At 42.9% G+C, this 21,528-nt stretch overlaps 1 protein-coding gene across 3 annotated transcripts in view; it reads left to right on the plus strand.

Annotated features, from left to right (window-relative positions):
* Positions 1–5,668: 5,668 nt before the first annotated feature.
* adcy8 (adenylate cyclase 8 (brain)) overlaps positions 5,669–21,528 on the plus strand; it is a 44,504-nt gene continuing 28,644 nt past the window's right edge. For all 3 annotated transcript variants that reach the window (XM_058627147.1, XM_058627130.1, XM_058627139.1), the window contains exons 1-2: positions 5,669–7,466; positions 21,255–21,404. In XM_058627147.1, coding sequence (XP_058483130.1) covers positions 6,498–7,466; positions 21,255–21,404 — 1,119 coding nt within the window. In that variant the 5' untranslated portion in view covers positions 5,669–6,497. The remainder of the gene's footprint in view (positions 7,467–21,254; positions 21,405–21,528) is intronic.

The following is a 21,528-nucleotide window of genomic DNA, read 5'->3' on the forward strand; positions in this document are numbered from 1 at the left end:
GTCACCAGCAAGTAGCGCTGTGACTGTGAGTGAATGTTAGCGAGCACAGACGTGGTGATGATGTCACAGGAAGTGACCTGAACACAGGAACATGTCAGTGTGTGACAAACAAGGTTCAGTAGCTCAGCAGCGCCACCTAGAAAATGTGTGCAAGAACAAAAAGTTGTTTTTTATAATTAAATGTTTGATCTGGATTTGTTGTTCAGGTCTCATAATCATAATGAGAGACAAACTGGTCCAGAACCAGGTCTTTGTCCAGCTTTCTGACGCGGATGGGTCCAGATCTGTGTCTGTGTAATAATGAACCTTTATTTAACTGAAGGTTCTCATCACATGAAAACAGACCTGGACCTGGACCTGGACCTCAGAGACAGTATGGTAATCTTTGCTGTTAATAACAAATGTAGGACAGCAGGTGGTGCTGTAGTCCCTGGATGTAAATGTGTTGTTTGGTTGACGTTAGCTAGCAGTTCTCTGTCTGTTTGATTTTTTTAATCGTAAACTTTGCAGCGGTGAGTAATATTTAAATATTTAAGCCCAGCTTTGTTCTTCAGATGAAGTCTTCTTACAACAACGTCCTCTCTCTTCACTGCCGTCCTGACAAGGAAGGACACGTTTGTCCTCCCTGTGTGCGACGCACCAGCCGTCCCTCATTTCCTGTCATCTCTGCATTGAAACGTCAAATTATGTCGCTGTCGTGGGGGAAATTGATGATCTGTTGCGCTCTGCCCCGTGGATGCGACGCCGACGCCACGAACATTTGGACAAAAACGTCTTCGTTTGACTGATGGAGAAAAAGATAATGTGAGCAGAGTTTAATGAGGCGTCAGGGAGAAAGTAAATGAAGAGGTTCCTTTCATCAGCAACTGTCTTTCACATTAACATTAGAATTTTATAATTCATAATCAGTGTTTATGCTTTAAACTTGAATTTATGTGGAACCTAATAAACATTGTTTGCTGTTTTAAAAGACATATTTTTATAACCTTAACCATCTTGGGAGGTTAAAGTTAAAGTTTAAGGAAGAAGGAACATTGTGTGACACACTTTTCCAACAGGAAACTTCTCAACAGGAAAAGTTTGGAAACCACTCACTCTCCCACACCAAACCTCACAGAGAAAATCAGGGATTTTAACATCACACACACATCTACTGCTGCCTCGTGTGGGCATTTTGTGTCACTGATGTAAATCTGAAATGCAGAATTGACAAAATAAGACATTTGAACTCAGTGATGGAGGCAGCAGTGGATCAACAACTCCTGTGTGTGTGATGTTAAAATCACTGATTTTCTCTCTGGACTTTGGTGTGGGAGAGTGATTGGTTTATAAACTTCAGTTTCCTGTTGGAAAAGTCTGTCTCACAGTGAGATAAAGACATTGTGGAATATATTATTCAGATTATCAGAGGCTAAATCTGGTTCTATATAAACTGTACTTCCACACCTGGTTGTGTTTGAGGAAACATTTTACTGAACCTTGTTTCCCGTGAATCAGCAGCAGAAAAGAGAAGCATCTTCAGAGGAGAAGCAGCAGACGAGTGCAGGGTAAAAATAGACTGAATAGCAATGAGGCAACTTTTCCTCTCGCCTGCAGCTCAGCGTGAGTCAAAGTGAGCTTTGTTCCCTGCAACCAGTGATCCTCAAGGTTTAGGTGACAATCTGATCCTGCTGCTGTTTCTGCTGCTGCTGCTGTTGCTGCTGCTTCTGCTGCTGCTCTGGTTTCTACTATGCTGCTTCTGCTGCTGCTGTTTCTTCTGCTGCTGCTGCTGAGGATGAGTGTTTCTCCTCTGCCTTGTATCTTTCACTTCAAGTTAATCTGATTTCAATTAATCTCACTCTGACCAGATTCAACCCCCCAGTGACAGAGCGCAGACATGTGGAGTTAAAAACATCTGTGGGGACTTCTCATGTTGTTTTTGTGTATCACACCCTGTTTCATGTCTTCAGGAAACAGTCAGCTGTCAATCAGCTGTCGATCAGCTAATCAGCGTCTGTCATGGCCGACTTCATGTTGCTAAAGAGATAGTAACATGGTGTCCATGTGAGACATGCACTGTCCGATCTCAAACTCTAACAGATTTTAGCGTAACCCTAACCCTTAATTTACGTTACTAAAAAATACTTATCTTACTTTCCTGAAAAAACGATTATATTACGTTACTGAAAAAACACTTATCTTACGTTACTGAAGTAACACTTATCTTACATTAATGAAAAAACACTTATATTACGTTACTGAAGTAACACTTATCTTACATTACTGAAAAAACACTTATATTACATTACTGAAAAAACACTTATCTTACGTTACTGAAGTAAAACTTATATTACGTTACTGAAGTAACACTTATCTTACATTACTGAAAAAACACTTATATTACGTTACTGAAGTAACACTTATCTTACATTACTGAAAAAACACTTATATTACGTTACTGAAAAAACACTTATCTTACGTTACTGAAGTAACACTTATCTTACATTACTGAAAAAGCACTTATCTTACGTTACTGAAGTAACACTTATCTTACATTACTGAAAAAACACTTATATTACGTTACTGAAGTAACACTTATCTTACATTACTGAAAAAACACTTATATTACGTTACTGAAAAAACACTTATCTTACTTAACTGAAAAACACTTAACTTACATTACTGAAAAAACACTTAACTTACATTACTGAAAAAACACTTATCTTACGTTACTGAATAAACACTTATGTTACTGAAAATATACTTATCTTACGTTACTGAGAAAACACTTGTATTACGTTACTGAAAAAACACTTATATTCCGTTACTGAAAAAACACTTATCTTATATTACTGAAAAAACACTTATATTCCGTTACTGAAAAAACACTTATCTTACGTTACTGAAAAAACCTTATCTTACGTTACTGAAAAAACACTTATCTTACTTAATAAAATAAATAAATAAAACAATGTAGCCTTTAGGCCACACCTCCACGCCTGATGAGCAGTCAAACGTTAGCGCTGCCATAGATGACGATGTATTTCAGCAACGTTAACAAGTTGACTTTATTGACTTCATTAACTTTATTAACTTTATCATTTCATTTTATGTCTGTATTTTCTAAACCAGAGACAAAGAAACAAAAGCAATACAAGTGTTTTTTATATTTATCGCAGCCGCAGGTCACGACATTTGTTCACTTTCCTCTGAACTGTGACTTTACAGACCATAATAATAAGAGAGAAGCTGTCAATCAAATTGCTGCTGCTCTGTGTGACTGTGTGAGAGAGACAGTGTGTGTGATAGTGTGTGAGAGAGTGTGTGTGTGTCTCTAAACAATGACTCATTACACTGCTGCACCAGCTGTTTCCTGTTACTTCCCGTTATGAAATGACCTGTAAGCCCCGCCTACTTCACCACAGCTGCTAAACTCACACTTTGATGAAGAATCGGAGAGTTTGGCCGTTTCTCAATATCCATACTTGTGCGTACTTGAGCGTACTTGCGTACTCCCGTACTTGTGAAAACGTCATCAGCCTCAGTCCAAGTGCTGTTCCAATTCTCAAGTAAGCGAACAGCGAGGACGGTTCTCAAATCCGGAAATGTTCTCGCTCCGCCCATTTTTACCAAGTATGCATCGGAGGTGACTTAAGCGTACTTGCGATGGCCATGTATCCCAGAATACATTTCGGCGGAGCATAGCAGCAGATAATAGAAATATAAATCTGAAATAAATATTTTTCTGTGTCCCGGAAAAAAAGTTTTAACATCATTTGAGGCGAGAAATGAGTCATATAGAATTCAAACATGTGGTTTGTGTATGAAGATATGACGTATTTATAGTTTGGCAGCGACGTTTGTCGGAGGTGATCAGCTCCGCCTCTGCGGGCGCTCGGCGCTCACTGTGCCCGGCACAGAGCAGCGTTACCTCGGCCTGTCCTGATGAAATGATCCGCTGGCTCAGACGTCGCTGTCATTAGATGCTCGGTGTGATCCATAGATTTGTTGTTGACGTGTTATTTTGTTTTTAATGGAAACGTTTTGACTTTAAAGTTTGAAGGTTTGTATATTGTTAATGTTTTATTTATTTTAACTTTGAATTTTAGATTTATAATAAAGTCGAGATTTATATTTAAATATAATATGTAAATATTAGATATGTATAGTATAGTATGTAGAGTAGTATATATTTGTACACGTACATATATGTCATACATACATATATATATATATACTACTCTACAATGCTGTAATATATCTATTTTCCACATTGTATTATTTGTATTGTATATTTTAATAGAATTAATTAATAAATGAAGTTAAATATTTAAAATGTAAAAATAATAACAACATATATATGCATTTATTAAAAGTATTTCATATGTTCATTTATCAACACTGTAGGTGGCGGTAATGAGGCTGCAACACTTGGCGCCAGCCACCATTCAAACAGCAGAACAATACATACATACTTGCATACTTGAGTATTGAGAAACAACCACATACTTGTGTACTCCCGTACTTGGCAAGTATATACTCCCAGCGTACTTCTCAAGTATATACTTCCCAAGTACGCAAGTACATACTTGCTTACTTGAGTATTGAGAAACGGCCTTTGTTTGTTGTCGTCATCACATGACAAAAGAAACGCCCACGTTAGCAACTGCTGATACATGCTTACAAACATCACATTAGTGTTTAACGTCACATTTTTATGTTACAAACTTTTTAAAATCACGGAGAAAAGAGTCATATTTTATATAGCGCTGTGTTTTTGTTTGTTTGTTGCTAACATGTTTTCTGTGTTTTTGTAACATTGACATTTTTTCTTGTATTTTTTTCTCGATTTTTGGTCATGTATTTTAGTAAAGGTTTAAAATATTGAAATAAAATTTTTTTATGTCATATTTTATAACATTGTGCATTTTTTGTTGCTAACGTGTTTTTGTTACACTAACCTTGGTAACAGAGTGGTGTGATTTTATCGTAACAACAGTAACGTGTTTTTGTCATGTTAACAACATGCATTTTATGTGACGTCTCCTGTAACATTAGTAACAGGTTTTGTAACATTAATTTTACTTTTGCAACATCAGTGTGTATTTTGTAGCCTACAGAGAGTGATGCTTTTTTTGTAACATTAGTAACAGTTTTTTAAAGTAATGTTTTAACTTGTTGATATTTTGTTATATAACATACATTTTTAACGTTTATTTTGATTTTTTCCCATTTAAAAATATAGATCACAGTAAATAATGTTTTTTACATTACTGAAAAAACACTTAACTTACGTTACTGTAAATCACTAAACTTACGTTAATGAAAAACACTTAACTTACGTTACTGTAAATCACTAAACTTACGTTAATGAAAAACACTTAACTTACGTTACTGAAAAAAGCTTCAAGTTTGACTGAAGACACACACACACACGCACGCACACACACACGCGAAGACACACGCACGCACACACACACACACACTAAGGTGACAAGTGACGTCAGACCGGAGACAAACCGGAGACAGACTCTTTCTCTCTCTCTGACCAGACTCAGCAAGGCCGCTGCACGAGACCGCTGACGATTACGGACGCCCTTTAAACCACTGAAGAAGAAGAAGAAGAAGAAGGAAGAAGAAGAAGAGGAGGAGGAGGAGAGGAGGAGGAGGAGGAGGAGGAGGAGGAGGAGCATGGACGTGTAGATGTTTCTCTGATCACAGATGTTGGTGTGAGACAAGAGGACCGGGAGTCTCAGCGCGTGTGATGATGGAGAGACACGAGACGGCAGGACTGACGAGGACCTGAACCTAGACCTGGATCTTTTGCAGAGATCAGAGCATCTGATTCTGGACCCGGATCTTAATGAGAGGACCTGGACCTGGATCTTTAACAGGGACCACTGTGCGAGGTTCTGACACCGTGTGTGTGTGTGTGCGTACGCGCGCGCGCGTGAGTGTCGGCTCTGGACCTGCTCACATCCAGATGTGGATTTAAACCTGTGGTGTCTGGCTTTGAATTAAGTCAGTCCTGATTTTTAAAATCACATCATCATCTGAATTTCTTCCCTGACTCCGCCTGCGTCTCTGCGCCTCGCGCTCCGTGAGTGCGTGACGCGGCGGGAGCCTGATGGTGCGGACGCTCGGCGCACGGTGCTGGTTCGAGGCGCTGATTGTTTGTCTTCGGCACGGACACGTGGCAGCGGCGATGATGATGATGATAATAATGATGAGGGTTCACGGTTAATCCGGGAGATGCTTTTCCACTTGTGTCGGATTCACGGGCTGTTTCTTCAGTGGGATCTTTCGCGTGACAATGACCTCCAGCCGCAGCACGAGCGAGAAGCACGAGCACGCGCCCGTGGTTCGATGCGCACGACGACAGGACCTCGTTTCCCTCAAATCGCTGCTGAGTTGAGTCACAACCGAGAAGAAGAAGAAGCAGAGGAGGAGGAGGAGGACACGCGGCGACTCAAGAAGCGGTGAAAGACGCGGAGCGGCGGCGCGCAGCGGCAGCGGTGATGGAGCTGTCCGAGGTCCGCTGCTCCAGCGCCAGCGAGGAGCTTTACACTATCAACAAGACTCCGAGCAGCAGCAACAACAGCAACAGCAGCAGCGGCAACAGCAGCAGCGGCGGCAACAGCAGCAGCAACAGCAGCGGCAGCGGCAGCGGCGGCAACGCGCGACCCAAACGGCTGCTGTGGCAGAACGCGGTGCGGCACATCACCGAGCAGCGCTTCATCCACGAGCAGAGCGGCGGAGTTGGCGTAGCAGTGAAGGGCATCGGGTCCGACGAGCCCTACGACCCGAGCCACGACGCGCGCAAGCAGTCTGCGGGTCGCACGTCGGTGGGAGACCGGCACAACAACGGCGGCACCAAAGTGTTCCCGGAGCGCGGCAGCAGCGACCTGGGCTTCTTGCAGATCGACTGCGCGCCGAGCAACTCCGACTTCTTCCTGAACTGGGGCTACACATATCGAGGCGTCATCTTCCCGACACTGAGGAACGCGTTCAAATCCCGCGACCTGGAGCGTCTGTACCAGCGCTACTTCCTGGGCCAGAGGCGTAAATCAGTGGTGGTGATGAACATCCTGGACGTGGTGACCAAACTCACACTGCTGGTCCTGCACCTGACGCTGGCCTCATCCCCCATGGACCCCATCAAAGGAACTCTGCTGGGCTTCTTCACGGGCATCGAGGTGGTCATCTGTGCCTTAGTGGTGGTGAGGAAGGACACCACGTCACACGGCTACCTGCAGTACAGCGGCGTGGTCACATGGGTGGCCATGGCCACGCAGATCCTGGCTGCAGGTCTGGGTTATGGTCTGCTTGGAGACGGCGTGGGCTACGTCCTGTTCACGCTGTTCGCCACCTACAGTATGTTACCTCTGCCGCTCACCTGGGCCATTCTGGCCGGACTCTTCACTGCAGGGCTCCACCTGCTGGTCAAGCTGCTCATCTCCCACAATGCACCACTGTCCACCAACCAGGTGAGAACCAACCAACCTACCTTCCTTCCTCCACCTCACCTGCTGGTTAGTGATGAGTTAGCTGGTTAGTTGTACTACACTCTGCAGGAACACGTGTTTGTGTGTTCTTGTTCATTTTCCTCCAGTCTGGTGTTTCAGCACCAGGAGCTGTCCAACATGCACACACACACGCACGCTCGGCCGGTGGCGCAGCAGGGAAAATGAAATGTTATGAGTTATACTGTAGGCGTGCACACGCTATAGACGTTAACGCGCGTGTCACTATTGTACCAGTGCTTCAGACGCTTTAACGTGTGCATGCGTGACTGAAATAGCCTAATCTGTCACATCGCTCTCTCTCAGTAATACATGGACTGCTTGAATTGTGAAGCGAAGCAGCTGTTAAACTCAAAATCGTCATCTTAAAGTAAATAATTATTTGTACATTGAGACGAGTGTGCGCACAGGTGTCCGTTGCGTTCGCATGTGGCATGACACTTATCACCTGTCACCCTTCATTATTTGGTGTACTCGCACACGTATTTTTCAGTCTTTATGCAGGTGTAGGTGGCGCGGTTGAGGCGTTTTAGTATAGTGTGCTGGCATAAAATGCCCCCCATAACATCGAACCTGGGGTGACAGAGCTTCCCTCTGGAACTCACTCCCCAAACAGATCCGCGACTGCACCGACCTTCCAACGTTCAAGTCACTGACAAAAACTCACCTGTTTCAAATTGCTTTTAACGTTTAGCTCAGTCCATTATCTTTTTTCTTGTTTCTTTGTGATTTTTACCATTTGATGTTGTTTAAGCTGTTTTTATTTTCTGTTTATTTTCGAGTATTCAGAAAAAGCGCTTGAACATAAAATGTATTATTATTATTATTATTATTATTATAACACGCACACACACCCACACATGCACACACATGCACACACACAGACTCAGCGCCCTCTACAGGTGACAGCCATGTTCCTCACTGAGGAACATGTGAGCAGTGTTTTTAAATCAGGTGCGTGAGGTTGTTTACAGAGAATCGCTGAGTCATGGTTTATTCTCAGCTTGTTGATGCTCCTTGCAGTCATGTGTGTGTGTGTGTGTTGCCTCACGAGCTGTGAACACACACTGAGTGGTCACTGGATGAGCCGCCGTCGCCCCGACACCAGTGTCACACTCAATCCCATCATGCTTCACTCCGGGCTCTGAACTGACCGCGTGTCTGACATGGAACTGCTGCTGACTCGTGCTGAGTCGCTTCCAGCGAGAATTTTCCAGGATCCTCCTCCTGTGAGCTTCAGCTGTGACACTCGGCCTGCAGGCGGTGACCTGATCGGGCCTGTCAGGGGTCAGAGGTCATCAGCGTTAAAGAGGCTGTTGTCAGCACTTAGCTGGAGTCACCAGTTAGCGTTAGCGGTTTAGGATGAGTCGGCTGTAAGCTTATGTTAGCTGTTAGCTGTAGTCAGGTGAAGTTTGTAATCACTCACTCTCCCACACCAATCCTCAGAGAGAAAATCAGTTGTTTAAGTTTGCAGGGACACAGGAGCTACTGCTGCCTCATGTGGTCACTCTGAACAAAGGATTTTAAAAGCTGAATTTTACAAAATAAGACATTAGAACTAAGTGATGGAGGCAGCAGTGGATCAACAACAACTGTGTGCTGTGATGTTAAAATCACTGATTTTCTCTGTGGGCTTTGGTGTGGGAGAGTGAGTAGTTTACAAACTTCAGTTTCCTGTTGGAAAAGTCTGTTTAACATTGAGATAAAGACGTGAACATGTTCGTTAAGACATCGTAGACTTAAAGTGACGTAGATTTTCATGAATCTGAAGTCGTCTTCTTGTTGTTTTGTCCTCCTGTTGCACTCAGAATAGCCTGCATCGATCCAGCTGTTGAGCTTTGATATTGACCGTGGGCTTTTCCTTTAAAGCCTTCACATCACACCCTCGTCCTCTCCTCCTCTCTCTCTCTAAACAATAAGCTGTTATTGACTCACTGCTTTTTTCCCTCTTTTCTTTTAACATCCTGAAAAGACTCCAGATAAACACTGAGCTTCAGCTTCACTGGCCTCTGTGCTGACGACCATCTTTGTGCTGCAGTCACTTAGTGTTTTTACACCAGCTGTTAAATAAACACACCATTCACATTAGTGTCTGTGTGTGTGTGTGTGTGTGTGTGTGTGTATGTGTCAGCAGCACTATATCTTTACCACACGTACACGCACGCACACACACACACACACACACACACACACTCTCTCAGCTGCAGCAGCTTCCTTTTCAAGGTCAAACGCAGTTTACCTGCAGAGAGCAGGTACAGGAGTGTGTGAGTGTGTGTGTCTGTGCGTGTGTGTATGTTTAACGTCTTTAGCAAACTGTGATTTTAACACAAATATTGTTTTGTTGTTTTCAAAGCTTTTTCTTCTATATTAGGCAGCTGTTAGGTGACCCAAGCCTGTTAACATAAGCTAACAGGCTTGGGTCACCTGTTAGCTTATGTTAGCTCGGGTCACCTGTTAGCTTATGTTAGCTTGGGTCAGCTGTTAGCTTATGTTAGCTTGGGTCAGCTGTTAGCTTATGTTAGCTCTGGTAGCTTTTATGTTAGCTATTAGGATCAGTCAGCTGTTAGCTCGATTCAGGTGTTGTTAGCAGGAGGAGGAGTCACCATTAGCTTAGGTAAGTCTGTCGTGAACTTATGTTAGCTGGAGTCTGTCGTAAGCTTATGTTAGCTAGAGTTAGCTGTTAGCTAACCTGAACCAATAAAGTTATTATGACTGGAAAGATGCGGCTCCCCCTTGTGGCAGTTGATAATAAATAACTAGGACTGTATGTTAGGGAGCTCATGTGATACGTTCATGATTTCTACGATCACCACAATTTTACTGAGTGATTTTGTGTGAGAACATCGTTTATTTTCAAGTTTCTAGTTCAGAGTGAAGGAGGAGGAGGGAGTCTCCTTCACCCTCGTCCTCCTCTCCTCCTCTGTTCTCCTCAGTGTCCTGTGGTTGATCTCCTCCTCTCCTGGTGTCACACACACTGCACTCAGCCACTCTCAATATTTAATGAAGGACAGGTTTTTTCAGCGTCTCACGTCTCTGGACTTTTTTTCCTGTCCTTTTTCTTTTCTTTTTTTTCATGGCTTCGCAGGCTTTTATTTTTCCTAAAAATTTGCCTGTGATGAGAAAAGCTTGTACTGTCTCCTCTGCTCTCTCTTCTTCTGCTGCTGCTCATGAACCTGGAATAAGGACAGGAAACAAAATGTTTCTAAGTCAGCAGGTGTTATTTTTTCTCAGTGTGTCATTTCAACATGTTTGAAATATTATAAAAGTGTTTTTGTGTGTATGTCACACACTCAGCTCCACTAAATCTACGATTTATTCCCAGATGAGCCCAGATTAGAGATTTTGTCCTCTGATTTCTTACGTTTGAATCTGGCGCTGACTTCCTGTGTGTCCTTTGACGAGTCAGTACCGGTCATTGGAGACTCCACCCACTCATGACGCCACAAAAATGATCAGATTATCAAGAAATCCCCATTGCTCATAAATGGGCAAGACTGTAATCTGTATCTGAGACACAGACACACAGGCAAAGACACAGACACAGACACAGACACATACACACACACACACACACACACAGACAAAGACAAAGACAAAGACACAGACACAGACACCGATACACAGACACAGGCACACAGACAAAGACACAGACACAGACACAGACACATACACACACACACACACACACACACACACACACACAGACAAAGACAAAGACAAAGACACAGACACAGACACAGACACCGATACACAGACACAGGCACACAGACAAAGACACAGACACAGGCACACAGACAAAGACACATACACAGACACACAGACAAAGACACAGACACAGACACAGACACACAGACACACAGACAAAGACCCAGACACAGGCACACAGACAAAGACAAAGACACAGACACAGACACAGACACAGACACACAGACACACAGACAAAGACACAGACACAGGCACACAGACAAAGACACACATACACACAGACAAAGACACAGACACCGATACACAGACACAGGCACACAGACAAAGACACAGACACAGGCACACAGACACAGACACAGACACAGACACCGATACACAGACACAGGCACACAGACAAAGACACAGACACAGGCACACAGACAAAGACACACACACACAGACAAAGACACACAGACAAAGACACACAGACACACAGACAAAGACAAAGACACAGACACAGACACAGGCACACAGACAAAGACACAGACACAGGCACAGGCACAGGCACACAGACAAAGACACAGACACAGACACAGACACACAGACACAGACACAGACACAGACACAGGCACACAGGCACACAGACACCGATACACAGACACAGGCACACAGACAAAGACACAGACACAGGCACACAGACAAAGACACAGACACACAGACAAAGACACAGACAAAGACACAGACACAGACACAGACACAGACACAGGCACACAGGCACACAGGCACACAGACACAGGCACAGACACAGACACAGGCACACAGACAAAGACACAAAGACACAGACACACAGGCACACAGGCACACAGGCACACAGACAAAGACACAGACAAAGACACAGACAGACACACAGACAAAGACACAGACACAGGCACACAGACACAGGCACACAGACACAGGCACACAGACACAGGCACACAGACAAAGACACAGACAGACACAGACACACAGACAAAGACACAGACAGACACAGACACACAGACACACAGACAAAGACACAGACACAGACACAGACACAGACAAAGACACTTACACTTACACTTACACTTACACTTACACATACACAGACACAGACAGAGACACACAGACAGAGACACAGAGGCACACAGACACAGCCAGAGAGACACAGACACAGAGACACAGACATAGACACAGACACAGGCACAGACAGAGACACACAGACACAGAGACACACAGACAGAGACACAGACAGAGACACACAGACACAGACATAGACACAGACACACAAAGACATGAAGACACATACACACAGACACAGAGACACAGACACCGGTACACAGACACCGATACACAGACACAGGCACACAGGCCCACAGACACACAGACACACAGACACACAGACACACAAGACAGAGACAGAGACATAGACACAGATACAGATACAGATACAGATACAGATACAGATACAGGCACACAGGCACACAGGCACACAGACAGAGACAGAGACACAGACACACAGACACAGACACAGAGACTGAGACGAGGTCTCAGTGAGCTGCAAGGTCACCTGAGGTCAAACACGCGACAGACAGAATAATAAAGAGCAGACTGTGGTTGTCATGGTTGCAAGAGAGACCAGTTTTTCAGCATCAGCTCAGAGGTTCATCCATGTTCATCCAGTCACACACACCCGCACGTTGTAAAGAAGACATAAAAACTATAAACTTATAAACAGTTTACATCGTAAACGGAGGAGGAAGAGTGAACTTTGGTTGAGTTTCACTTTTTCCACCTGAGACAAACATCACTCCTTCACTCAGACATCACTCGTTCACTCAAACATCACACATTCACTCAGACATCACTCGTTCACTCAAACATCACTTGTTCACTCAGACATCACCTGTTCACTTAGACATCACTCGTTCACTTAGACATCACTCGTTCACTCAGACATCACTCGTTCACTCAGACATCACTTGTTCACTCAGACATCACACATTCACTCAAACATCACTCGTTCACTCAAACATCACTCGTTCACTCAGACATCACTCGTTCACTCAGACATCACTCGTTCACTCCGACATCACTCGTTCACGCAGACATCACTCGTTCACTTAGACATCACTCGTTCTCTCAGACATCATTCTTTCACTCAAACATCACTCGTTCACTCAGACATCACTCGGACATCACTCGTTCACTCAGACATCACTCGTTCACTCAGACATCACACATTCACTCAGACATCACACGTTCAGTCAGACATCACTCGTTCACTCACTCGGTCACACAAGTGTGTGCTTTTCTCTCAGCTGTTTCTCAATGTTTCAAACAGATAAGAATAATCCAACAGTAAGAGAAAGAGAGCTGGATTACAGATGATGAGGAGGAGAGTAATCCTGTGAAATCATCCTCACTGTGAAGAATAAGTTGAAAATCACTTAAATCCTTCAATATGTCAAAATCAGTTTAACCTGAAGAAGAAAAAAGAGAAATAAATGTTTTTAATTATAAAAACTTAAACACGTTAACTTTATTTGTTAAAATCAGTCTAAAAGTAACTGGTATGAAGCTTCAGTACATACATTAGTGTTGTAGTACTCGAGACCACTTTTTGAAGGTCTCGGTCTCGGCCTCAAGATACACTGTGGTCTTGGTCTCGACTTGGTCTCGGTTTAGGTCTTGACTACAACACTAACGTACATCTGTAGACCAGGGTTATATAATGTAATATATGAGCTGCTCCTTTACAAACACACTTTAGCTTTTGCGCTAAAACAAATATTCAGAACATATTGTTTTCATCATGCACGCACACACACACGCACGCACACACACAGCTGTCGTTGACTCACACTCTCTGTGAGAGCAGAGGTGCGAAGAAAAGCTGCGATCAGAGTGACGCGGAGAAGAGGAAACGCTGTTTTTAATTTATTTATTCATTTATTTTGACACCAGCTCTGGTTCCTGAACCAAACACAAGGAAAATAAAAGGATTCTCTGTAGAAAACTGAATTATTTCTGTGATTTTTCAGCTTCTTTAATGTGAAAATGTTCTGTAAAACAAAGAAATCATTAAACACTGAATCATTTTGTGGACAAAGGCTTCAGATAGAGAGAGATCATAAGCCCTAAATATTGATGCTGGCTGGCCAGTTTTGGCCCACGGGCCACCTGTTGCTGACCATTGCATTTTGACGGTGTCGTAAAAACATGTACTCCCAAACTGTAGGGGGAGCTCTGCAGAGGAACTGATTATTATTCTTATTATAAGTGGATTATTTTCCATGCAGCAGTTTTTTAAGCGTGCGTCTCATCTCGCCTCGTCTTCATCTCATAGTGTTTCATCTCTTCTTCGTCTCGTCTTCGTCTCGTCTTCGTCTCGTCTTTGTCTCGTCTTCGTCTCAACTTGTCTCGATTTCGCCTCCTCTTTGTCTCATCTCGTCTTGTCTTCATCTCTTCTTAGTCTCCTCTCCATCTCTTCACCTTGTGTGATTTGGTCTCTTCTTAGTCTAGTCTCTGTCTCGTCTTCATCTGGTCTCGTCTCCGTCTTGTCTATGTCTTGTCCTCGTCTTGTCTTTGTTTTGTCTCCGTCTCGTTTCCTTCTCATCACCGTCTTGTCTCTGTCTTCTCCTCATCTCGCCTTGTCTCTGTCTTCTTGTCTCGTCTTTGTCTTGTCTTCATCTGGTCTCGTCTTCTACTCGTCTTGACCCGTCTTCGTCTCTGTCTGGTCTTCTCCTCGTCTCCATCGTGTCTCTTTCTTCTCCTCGTCTTGTCTCTGTCTTCTCCTCGCCTCGTCTTGTCTTCATCTGGTCTCGTCTTCTACTTGTCCTGTCTCCATCTGGTCTTCTCCTCGTCTCTGTCTTCGTCTGGTCTTCCCCTCGTCTGGTCTTCGTCTCCGTCTGGTCTTTGTCTCATCTAAGTCTCATCTCATCTTTTCCTTGTCTCGCCTCGTCTCCGTCTCTTAATGAGACCTCGTTAAAATCGTCCACATCAGTGACATTTTCCTCTAATGAGCTCAAACCGTGGCCCTTTTTTTGCTGCTCTTTTCCAAAACAACATGGCCACCACAGCTGTTCCCGCAGCCGCCGCTGTTACTGCGGCTTATGGTGTTTTAATTGTGGTCCCTGTGGGAGGAGCAGAGGCCTGCAGGGGGCGACGTGAAATTGAATCAGCACTGATGTCGTCCTGTGAGAGATTTCAACAACAACACAGTAACACACAGTAAATGCAGAGACACAGAGGACAGAGGACAGCCTCGGGGAGGAGAGTGTGTGTGTGTGTTTGTGTGTGTGCGTGCGTGCGTGTGTGTGCGTGTGTGTGTGTGTGTGTGAGATTGAATTGTGAATGAGGAACACACTCCAGAGTCATTGTTTCCTTTTTGGTAACACGTTGTTTTCCTGCAGCCGGAGACAAAAATGTCTCCAGTGAATTAACGACTCAAGCAGTCAAGACATTAAAAACATAATAATAAAAATATATATGTATGTATATATAGATATACATACATATATATATGTACATACAGTTGAAACCAGAAGTTTACATATACTATATATAAAGACACATATGCTTTTTTTCTCACTGTCTGACATGAAATCAGATAATCACTTTTCCTGTTTTAGGTCCGAGAGGATTACAAAAATTATTTCTATTTGTTAAATGTCAGAATAATGAGAGAAAGATTTTTTTAGACAATTTTCTATTACTTTCTTCAAAGTCAGAAGTTTACATACACTAAGATTATTATGCCTTTAAACAATTTGGGAAATCCCAAATGAAGATGTCATGTCTTTGGAAGCTTCTGATAGGTTTATTGACAACATTTGAGTTAATTGGTGACACACCTGTGGATGTATTTTAAGGCACACCTGAAACACACTGCTTCTTTGTGTAATATGATGGGAAAGTCAAAAGAAATGACATTACATTACATTACGTGTCATTTAGCAGACGCTTTTATCCAAAGCGACTTACTTTGGATACTTGGAAATCAGCCAAGATATCAGGAAGAGAATTGTGGCCTTGCACAAGTCTGGTTCATCCTTGGGTGCAATTTCCAGATTGATTCAGAAGTAGTATGCTTCGGGTCATTGTCCATTTGGAAGACTCATTTGTGCCCAAGCTTCAACGTCCTGGCTGATGTCTTGAGATGTTGCTTGAGTATTTCCACATAATGTTCTTCCCTCATGATGCCATCTATTTTGTGAAGTGCATCAATCCCTCCTGCAGCAAAACAACCCCACAACATGATGCTGCCACCCCCGTATTTCACAGTTGGGATGGTGTTCTCAGGCTTGCAAGATTCCCCCTTTTTCCTCCAAACGTAACGATGGTCATTATGGCCAAACAGTTTGATTTTAGTTTTGTCAGACCAAAGGACATGTCTCCAAAAATGAAGGTCTTTGTCCCTGTGAGCATTTGCAAACTGTAATCTGTCTTTTTTATGTTTCTTTTGGAGTAATGGCTTCTTCCTGGCAGAGTGGCCTTTCAGCCCATGTCGGTACAGTAGTCGTTTCACTGTGGATAATGACACACTCTTACCAGCTTCAGCCAGCAGCTTCACTATGTCTTTTGCTTTTGTTCTTGGGTTGATATGCACATTTTGGACCAAAGCACGTTCATCTCTGGGACACAGAACCTGTCTCCTTCCTGAGCGGTATGAAGGCTGGACATTCCCATGGTGTTTATACTTGCGTATAATTGTTTGAACAGATGAACGTGCCACCTTCAGGCATCTGGAAATTGCACCCAAAGATGAACTAGACTTGTGCAAGTCCACAATCTTTTGACTTCCCCATGATGTTACACAAAGGCATAATAATTTTAGTGTATGTAAACTTCTGACTTAAGAAAATAATAATAAAAAAAAATTCTAAAAAAAATCCTTCTCTCATTATTCTGACATTTAGCAAATAGAAATAATTTTGGTAATCCTAACGGACCTAAAACAGGAAAAGTGATTGTCTGATTTCATGTCAGACATTGAGGAAAAAAAGCGTATGTGTTTTTATATATAGTGTATGTAAACTTCTGGTTTGAACTGTATATATACACATATATTTCAACCAAAAGTAATGGGACAATTGAATCAAAAGCTGTTTCATGGACAGGTGTGGGCTAGATGTAAACCATTGGTGAGCCTCAAAAACAGGAAGATCAGAATTTGCCAAACAACACCCGAAAAAGCCTTTACAGTTCTGGAAGAACATCCTATGGCTGGATGAGACCAAGATCAACGTGTACCACAGTGATGGGAAGAGAAGCGTGTGGAGAAGGAAAGGATCCAAAACACACCACGTCATCAGTGAAGCATGGTGGTGGTAGTGTCATGGCGTGGGCATGTATGGCTACCAATGGAACTGGTTCCCTTGTATTTATTGATGATGTAACTGCTGACAAAAGCAGCAGAATGAATTCTGGTGTTTCAAACAATATTATCTGCTCATATTCGGCCAAATGCTTCACAACTCACAGTACAAATGGACAATGACCCAAAGCAAACTGCAAAAGCAACCAAAGAGTTTTTTAAGGCAAATAAGTGGAATGTTATGCAATGGCCAAGTCAATCACCTGACCTGAATCAGAGCATGCATTTTATTTGCTGAAGACCAAACTGAAGGGAAAATGCCCTGAGAAGAAAGAAGAAACCCAGTGTCTGCTCTATGCCTTCCAGACTTCAGGCTGTAATTGACTGCAAAGGATTTGCAACCAAGTATTAAACATTGAAAGTTTGATTTATGATTGTTTAGTTTGTCCCATCCCACTTTTGGGAGGCACATATAGAAACTGTTGTAATTCCTACACCGTTCACCTGATTTCAAATTAAAGCTGAAAGTCTGTAGTTAAAGCACATCTTGGTCGTTGACTTTTAAAATCCATTGTAAATAAAATCAAACAAACTTTTTAGCATCTTTCACAGTCTATGATATGTACATCACATGTTCACGTCTTTATCTCACTGTGAGACAGACTTTTCCAACAGGAAACTGAAGTTTGTAAACCACTCACTCTCTCACACCAAAGTCCATAACATGTTCTAACATGTTCTTCAGATATCGTTCAGTGCTCTCTGAGCAGTGACGCTGCAGCAGAGGCCGACGGGGAAACTAATGAATAAATGTCAGCCCTCTGCCTACAAAGCAGCGCGTTGTCATACTGAAAATCCTTCTCTTCACGCTCTGGATCTGAGCTACAGTGAAGCGTCTGTGTGTGATTTATCCGCCGCGTGACACACCGTCCTGCCTCCGGGGGGCAGGTCTGAGCGCTATCTCAAAACTGGAGCAGGACGTCATCGCTGAACCACCGCGTGTTCACCTCAGAGTGCAGGGTGAACAGCAGACATTTCATGTGTTCATGTGTTCATCACCGAAACGAAACACAGACATACGTGACGTCAGGATAGAGGTCAGGACAGGAAGACACTGTCAACCTTGAATTATATTCACATCAGAAATAGAAGTGTAAACAAACCTGTCATTAAAATGAGCAGAATTTAAATTGGAATTAGGATCAGAATCAGAGCAGGAAGATCTACAGTCAGATTAGACTATGTAATCTGAAGCAGAACTGGATCCAAACCAGCAGAATTGCAAAAAACTGCAAAATAATAATCAGAATGAAAATTAGAGACAGGATTTAAATCTGAATCAGAATCAGTGTTAGAATTGGAATCAGTTCTGGATTAAAAATTTGTGGAATTAGGATTAGAATCAGATTTGGATTGGAATCAAATCAGCATCAGAATTTAAATCAGAGCTTGATCTACAATCATAACAATCATTAGAAGTGGATTCAGAAGAGGAAAATTAGTTTCTGTTATTGCATGAAAATAAAAGTTATACAGTGTGTGTGTGCGTGAGACAGCCGCTCACATTCACACACGTCGTGTTTCAGGGTCACATGACCGCGGTGAAAAACACATGACCCCTAGAAAGCCCAGAGGTCAAATCCAGCCGGTCGTCCAAAAGAGGCTTCATACAGACGAGGTGCATTCAAGGACCGTCACAATCGTCATGTGACAGAAACATTATTTTTATGAGTGGGTGGAAAATTAGCACCGGAGGTAAAATTCAGGAATAAAGAAACTTTTCTCTGTATTTTGATTTATTTATTTTTAATGCAGTCACTGATGTTGGTTTGTGTTTGTTTTGAAACGCAGAAGCAGTGACAACATCGTCTGTGTCATAAATAAGTGACTTTGAACGTGAAAATTCTCACTCTAACACATGCTGATGTACTAGTTAAAATTGTTAAACAAGTTAACTAGTCCAATAGTTCAGGTTTGTAGAAATCATCTGTCATGTCATGTGACATCGATAGCCCTGCAGTAAAGATTATGATACATTTTATTTAACGACTATATTTAAGTTCACACCGTGGACATTTTGACAGATTTCCCATTTATTCCAAGTTAAAGCTGCATTGGATTTTCATGTGTTCATGTTTTCTGGCCGGGTCTCTGATCTCACGGTCAAAGTGCACCGAAGCTACAGTTCAACTTCCGATGGTTACCGTGGCCACGCCCTTTTGAATCTGCGATACCTTGATACCATTTCATCTTTGATGTGTCTGGTACATATTTACGTGTTTTTTATGTCTGTACGATTATCGTCACCTCTCAGACAAGTTCGTTCTTTTACGAAACGACCGACTTCCTGTTGGGTGAAGTTCATGTCTCTCTCACGTAGGGCGAAGCTACAGGCCACTCAGACGAGTTTGTTCATTTACGAAACGTTCAAATTGGCAACATTCAAAATGGCAGACTCCCTGTTGAGTTGAGGCCATGGCCCCAATAGACTTTTTTGTTCGTCTTGGGCTGTGACGCGTTTATACCAATTTTTGTGGAATTTGGTGCAACTTAGTTTGGGCTTTGTCCTGCCGGCTTTCAGACGTTCAGTTAGAAACTGGGATTCTGCACTGTGTGAGCGCTCGGCCACAAATGACCTGGTATTAACAGGATTTTATTAGATATGAGGTGATGAGACTTTGCAGTTACCTTGTTTAGCTGGAGTCGTCGGTGTTTACCGTCAGATGATGATGATGATGGTGAAGGTGAAGAAGTCCCTGGTGCAGCTATTGTTGCTGCTGCTGCTGCTGCTGCTGTTACAGGCGCTTACATCATCTCTGTTGTTGCTCTTGTTCTTGCTCTGATGTAGAAAATAGAATCTGACTCATTCATGTTTTTATTAAAGCTATAAAAATAATCTGTTTGTTATGTTTTTTTTCCCAATTTAAAATTTCCTGAACTCTTTATCTATCTCTCTATATATACATATATATATATATATATATATATATATATGTATGTGTGTCCATCCATCCACTGCTTTATCCTCCACCAGAGGGTCGCGGGGGGTGCTGTGCCAAAGCTACATCGGGCGATAGGCGGGGTACACCCTGGACAGTTCACCAGTCCATCGCAGGGCCACACACACATAGAGACAAACAACCATTCACTCTCACACCTATGGTCAATTTAGAGTGTCCAATTTACCTAATCCCCACATTGCATGTTTTTGGACTGTGGGAGGAAGCCAGAGAAAATCCACGCAAACACGGGGAGAACATGCAAACGCCATGCAGAAAGGCCCTTGTTCCAACCGGGGCTCGAGGCCGAGTCTTCTCGCTGCAAGGAAAGAGCGCTAACCACTACACCACCGTGGCCCTACATATATATATATATATGTTTATGAAAAATCAAGTCATTAATTCAGAAAGCAAAACGTTATTAACACAGAAAACTGAGCAAAAAAAAATCATCTCATCAATTCAGAAAAATTAAAAATATTTTATTTGAATTTTACAGGAACTATTTTCTCATTAATTAAAAAAAGAAAGAAAATAAAGTTGTGTTTTTTAGTTTTTGTTTTCTGAGTGATTTATGGCCTGTGTCTCTCTGTGTGTCTGTGTGTCTGTATGTCTCTGTGTGTCTGTATGTCTCTGTGTGTATCTGTGTGTGTGTGTGTGTCTGTGTGTCTGTGTGTGTGTCTGTGTGCTGTATGTCTCTGTGTGTGTGTGTGTCTGTGTGTGTGTGTGTCTCAGGTGGCAGCTCAGTCCGTGTTGTTCATGTGTATGAACACCGCTGGGATCTTCATCAGTTACCTGTCAGACCGCGCTCAGCGTCAGGCCTTCCTGGAGACGCGGCGCTGCATCGAGGCTCGACTGAGACTCGAGACGGAAAACCAGAGACAGGTGAGTCCAGAACCTAAGGACAGAGAGAGACACAAACACAATCGTGATCAGAGGAAAAACTCACTCTCCCACACCAAACCTCATTGAGAAAAACAGTGATTTTAGTTGGCGGGGACACAGGAGC

This window comes from Solea solea, chromosome 1 (genome assembly GCF_958295425.1).
Source record: "Solea solea chromosome 1, fSolSol10.1, whole genome shotgun sequence".
In the NCBI taxonomy this organism is placed as follows: Eukaryota; Metazoa; Chordata; class Actinopteri; order Pleuronectiformes; family Soleidae; genus Solea; species Solea solea.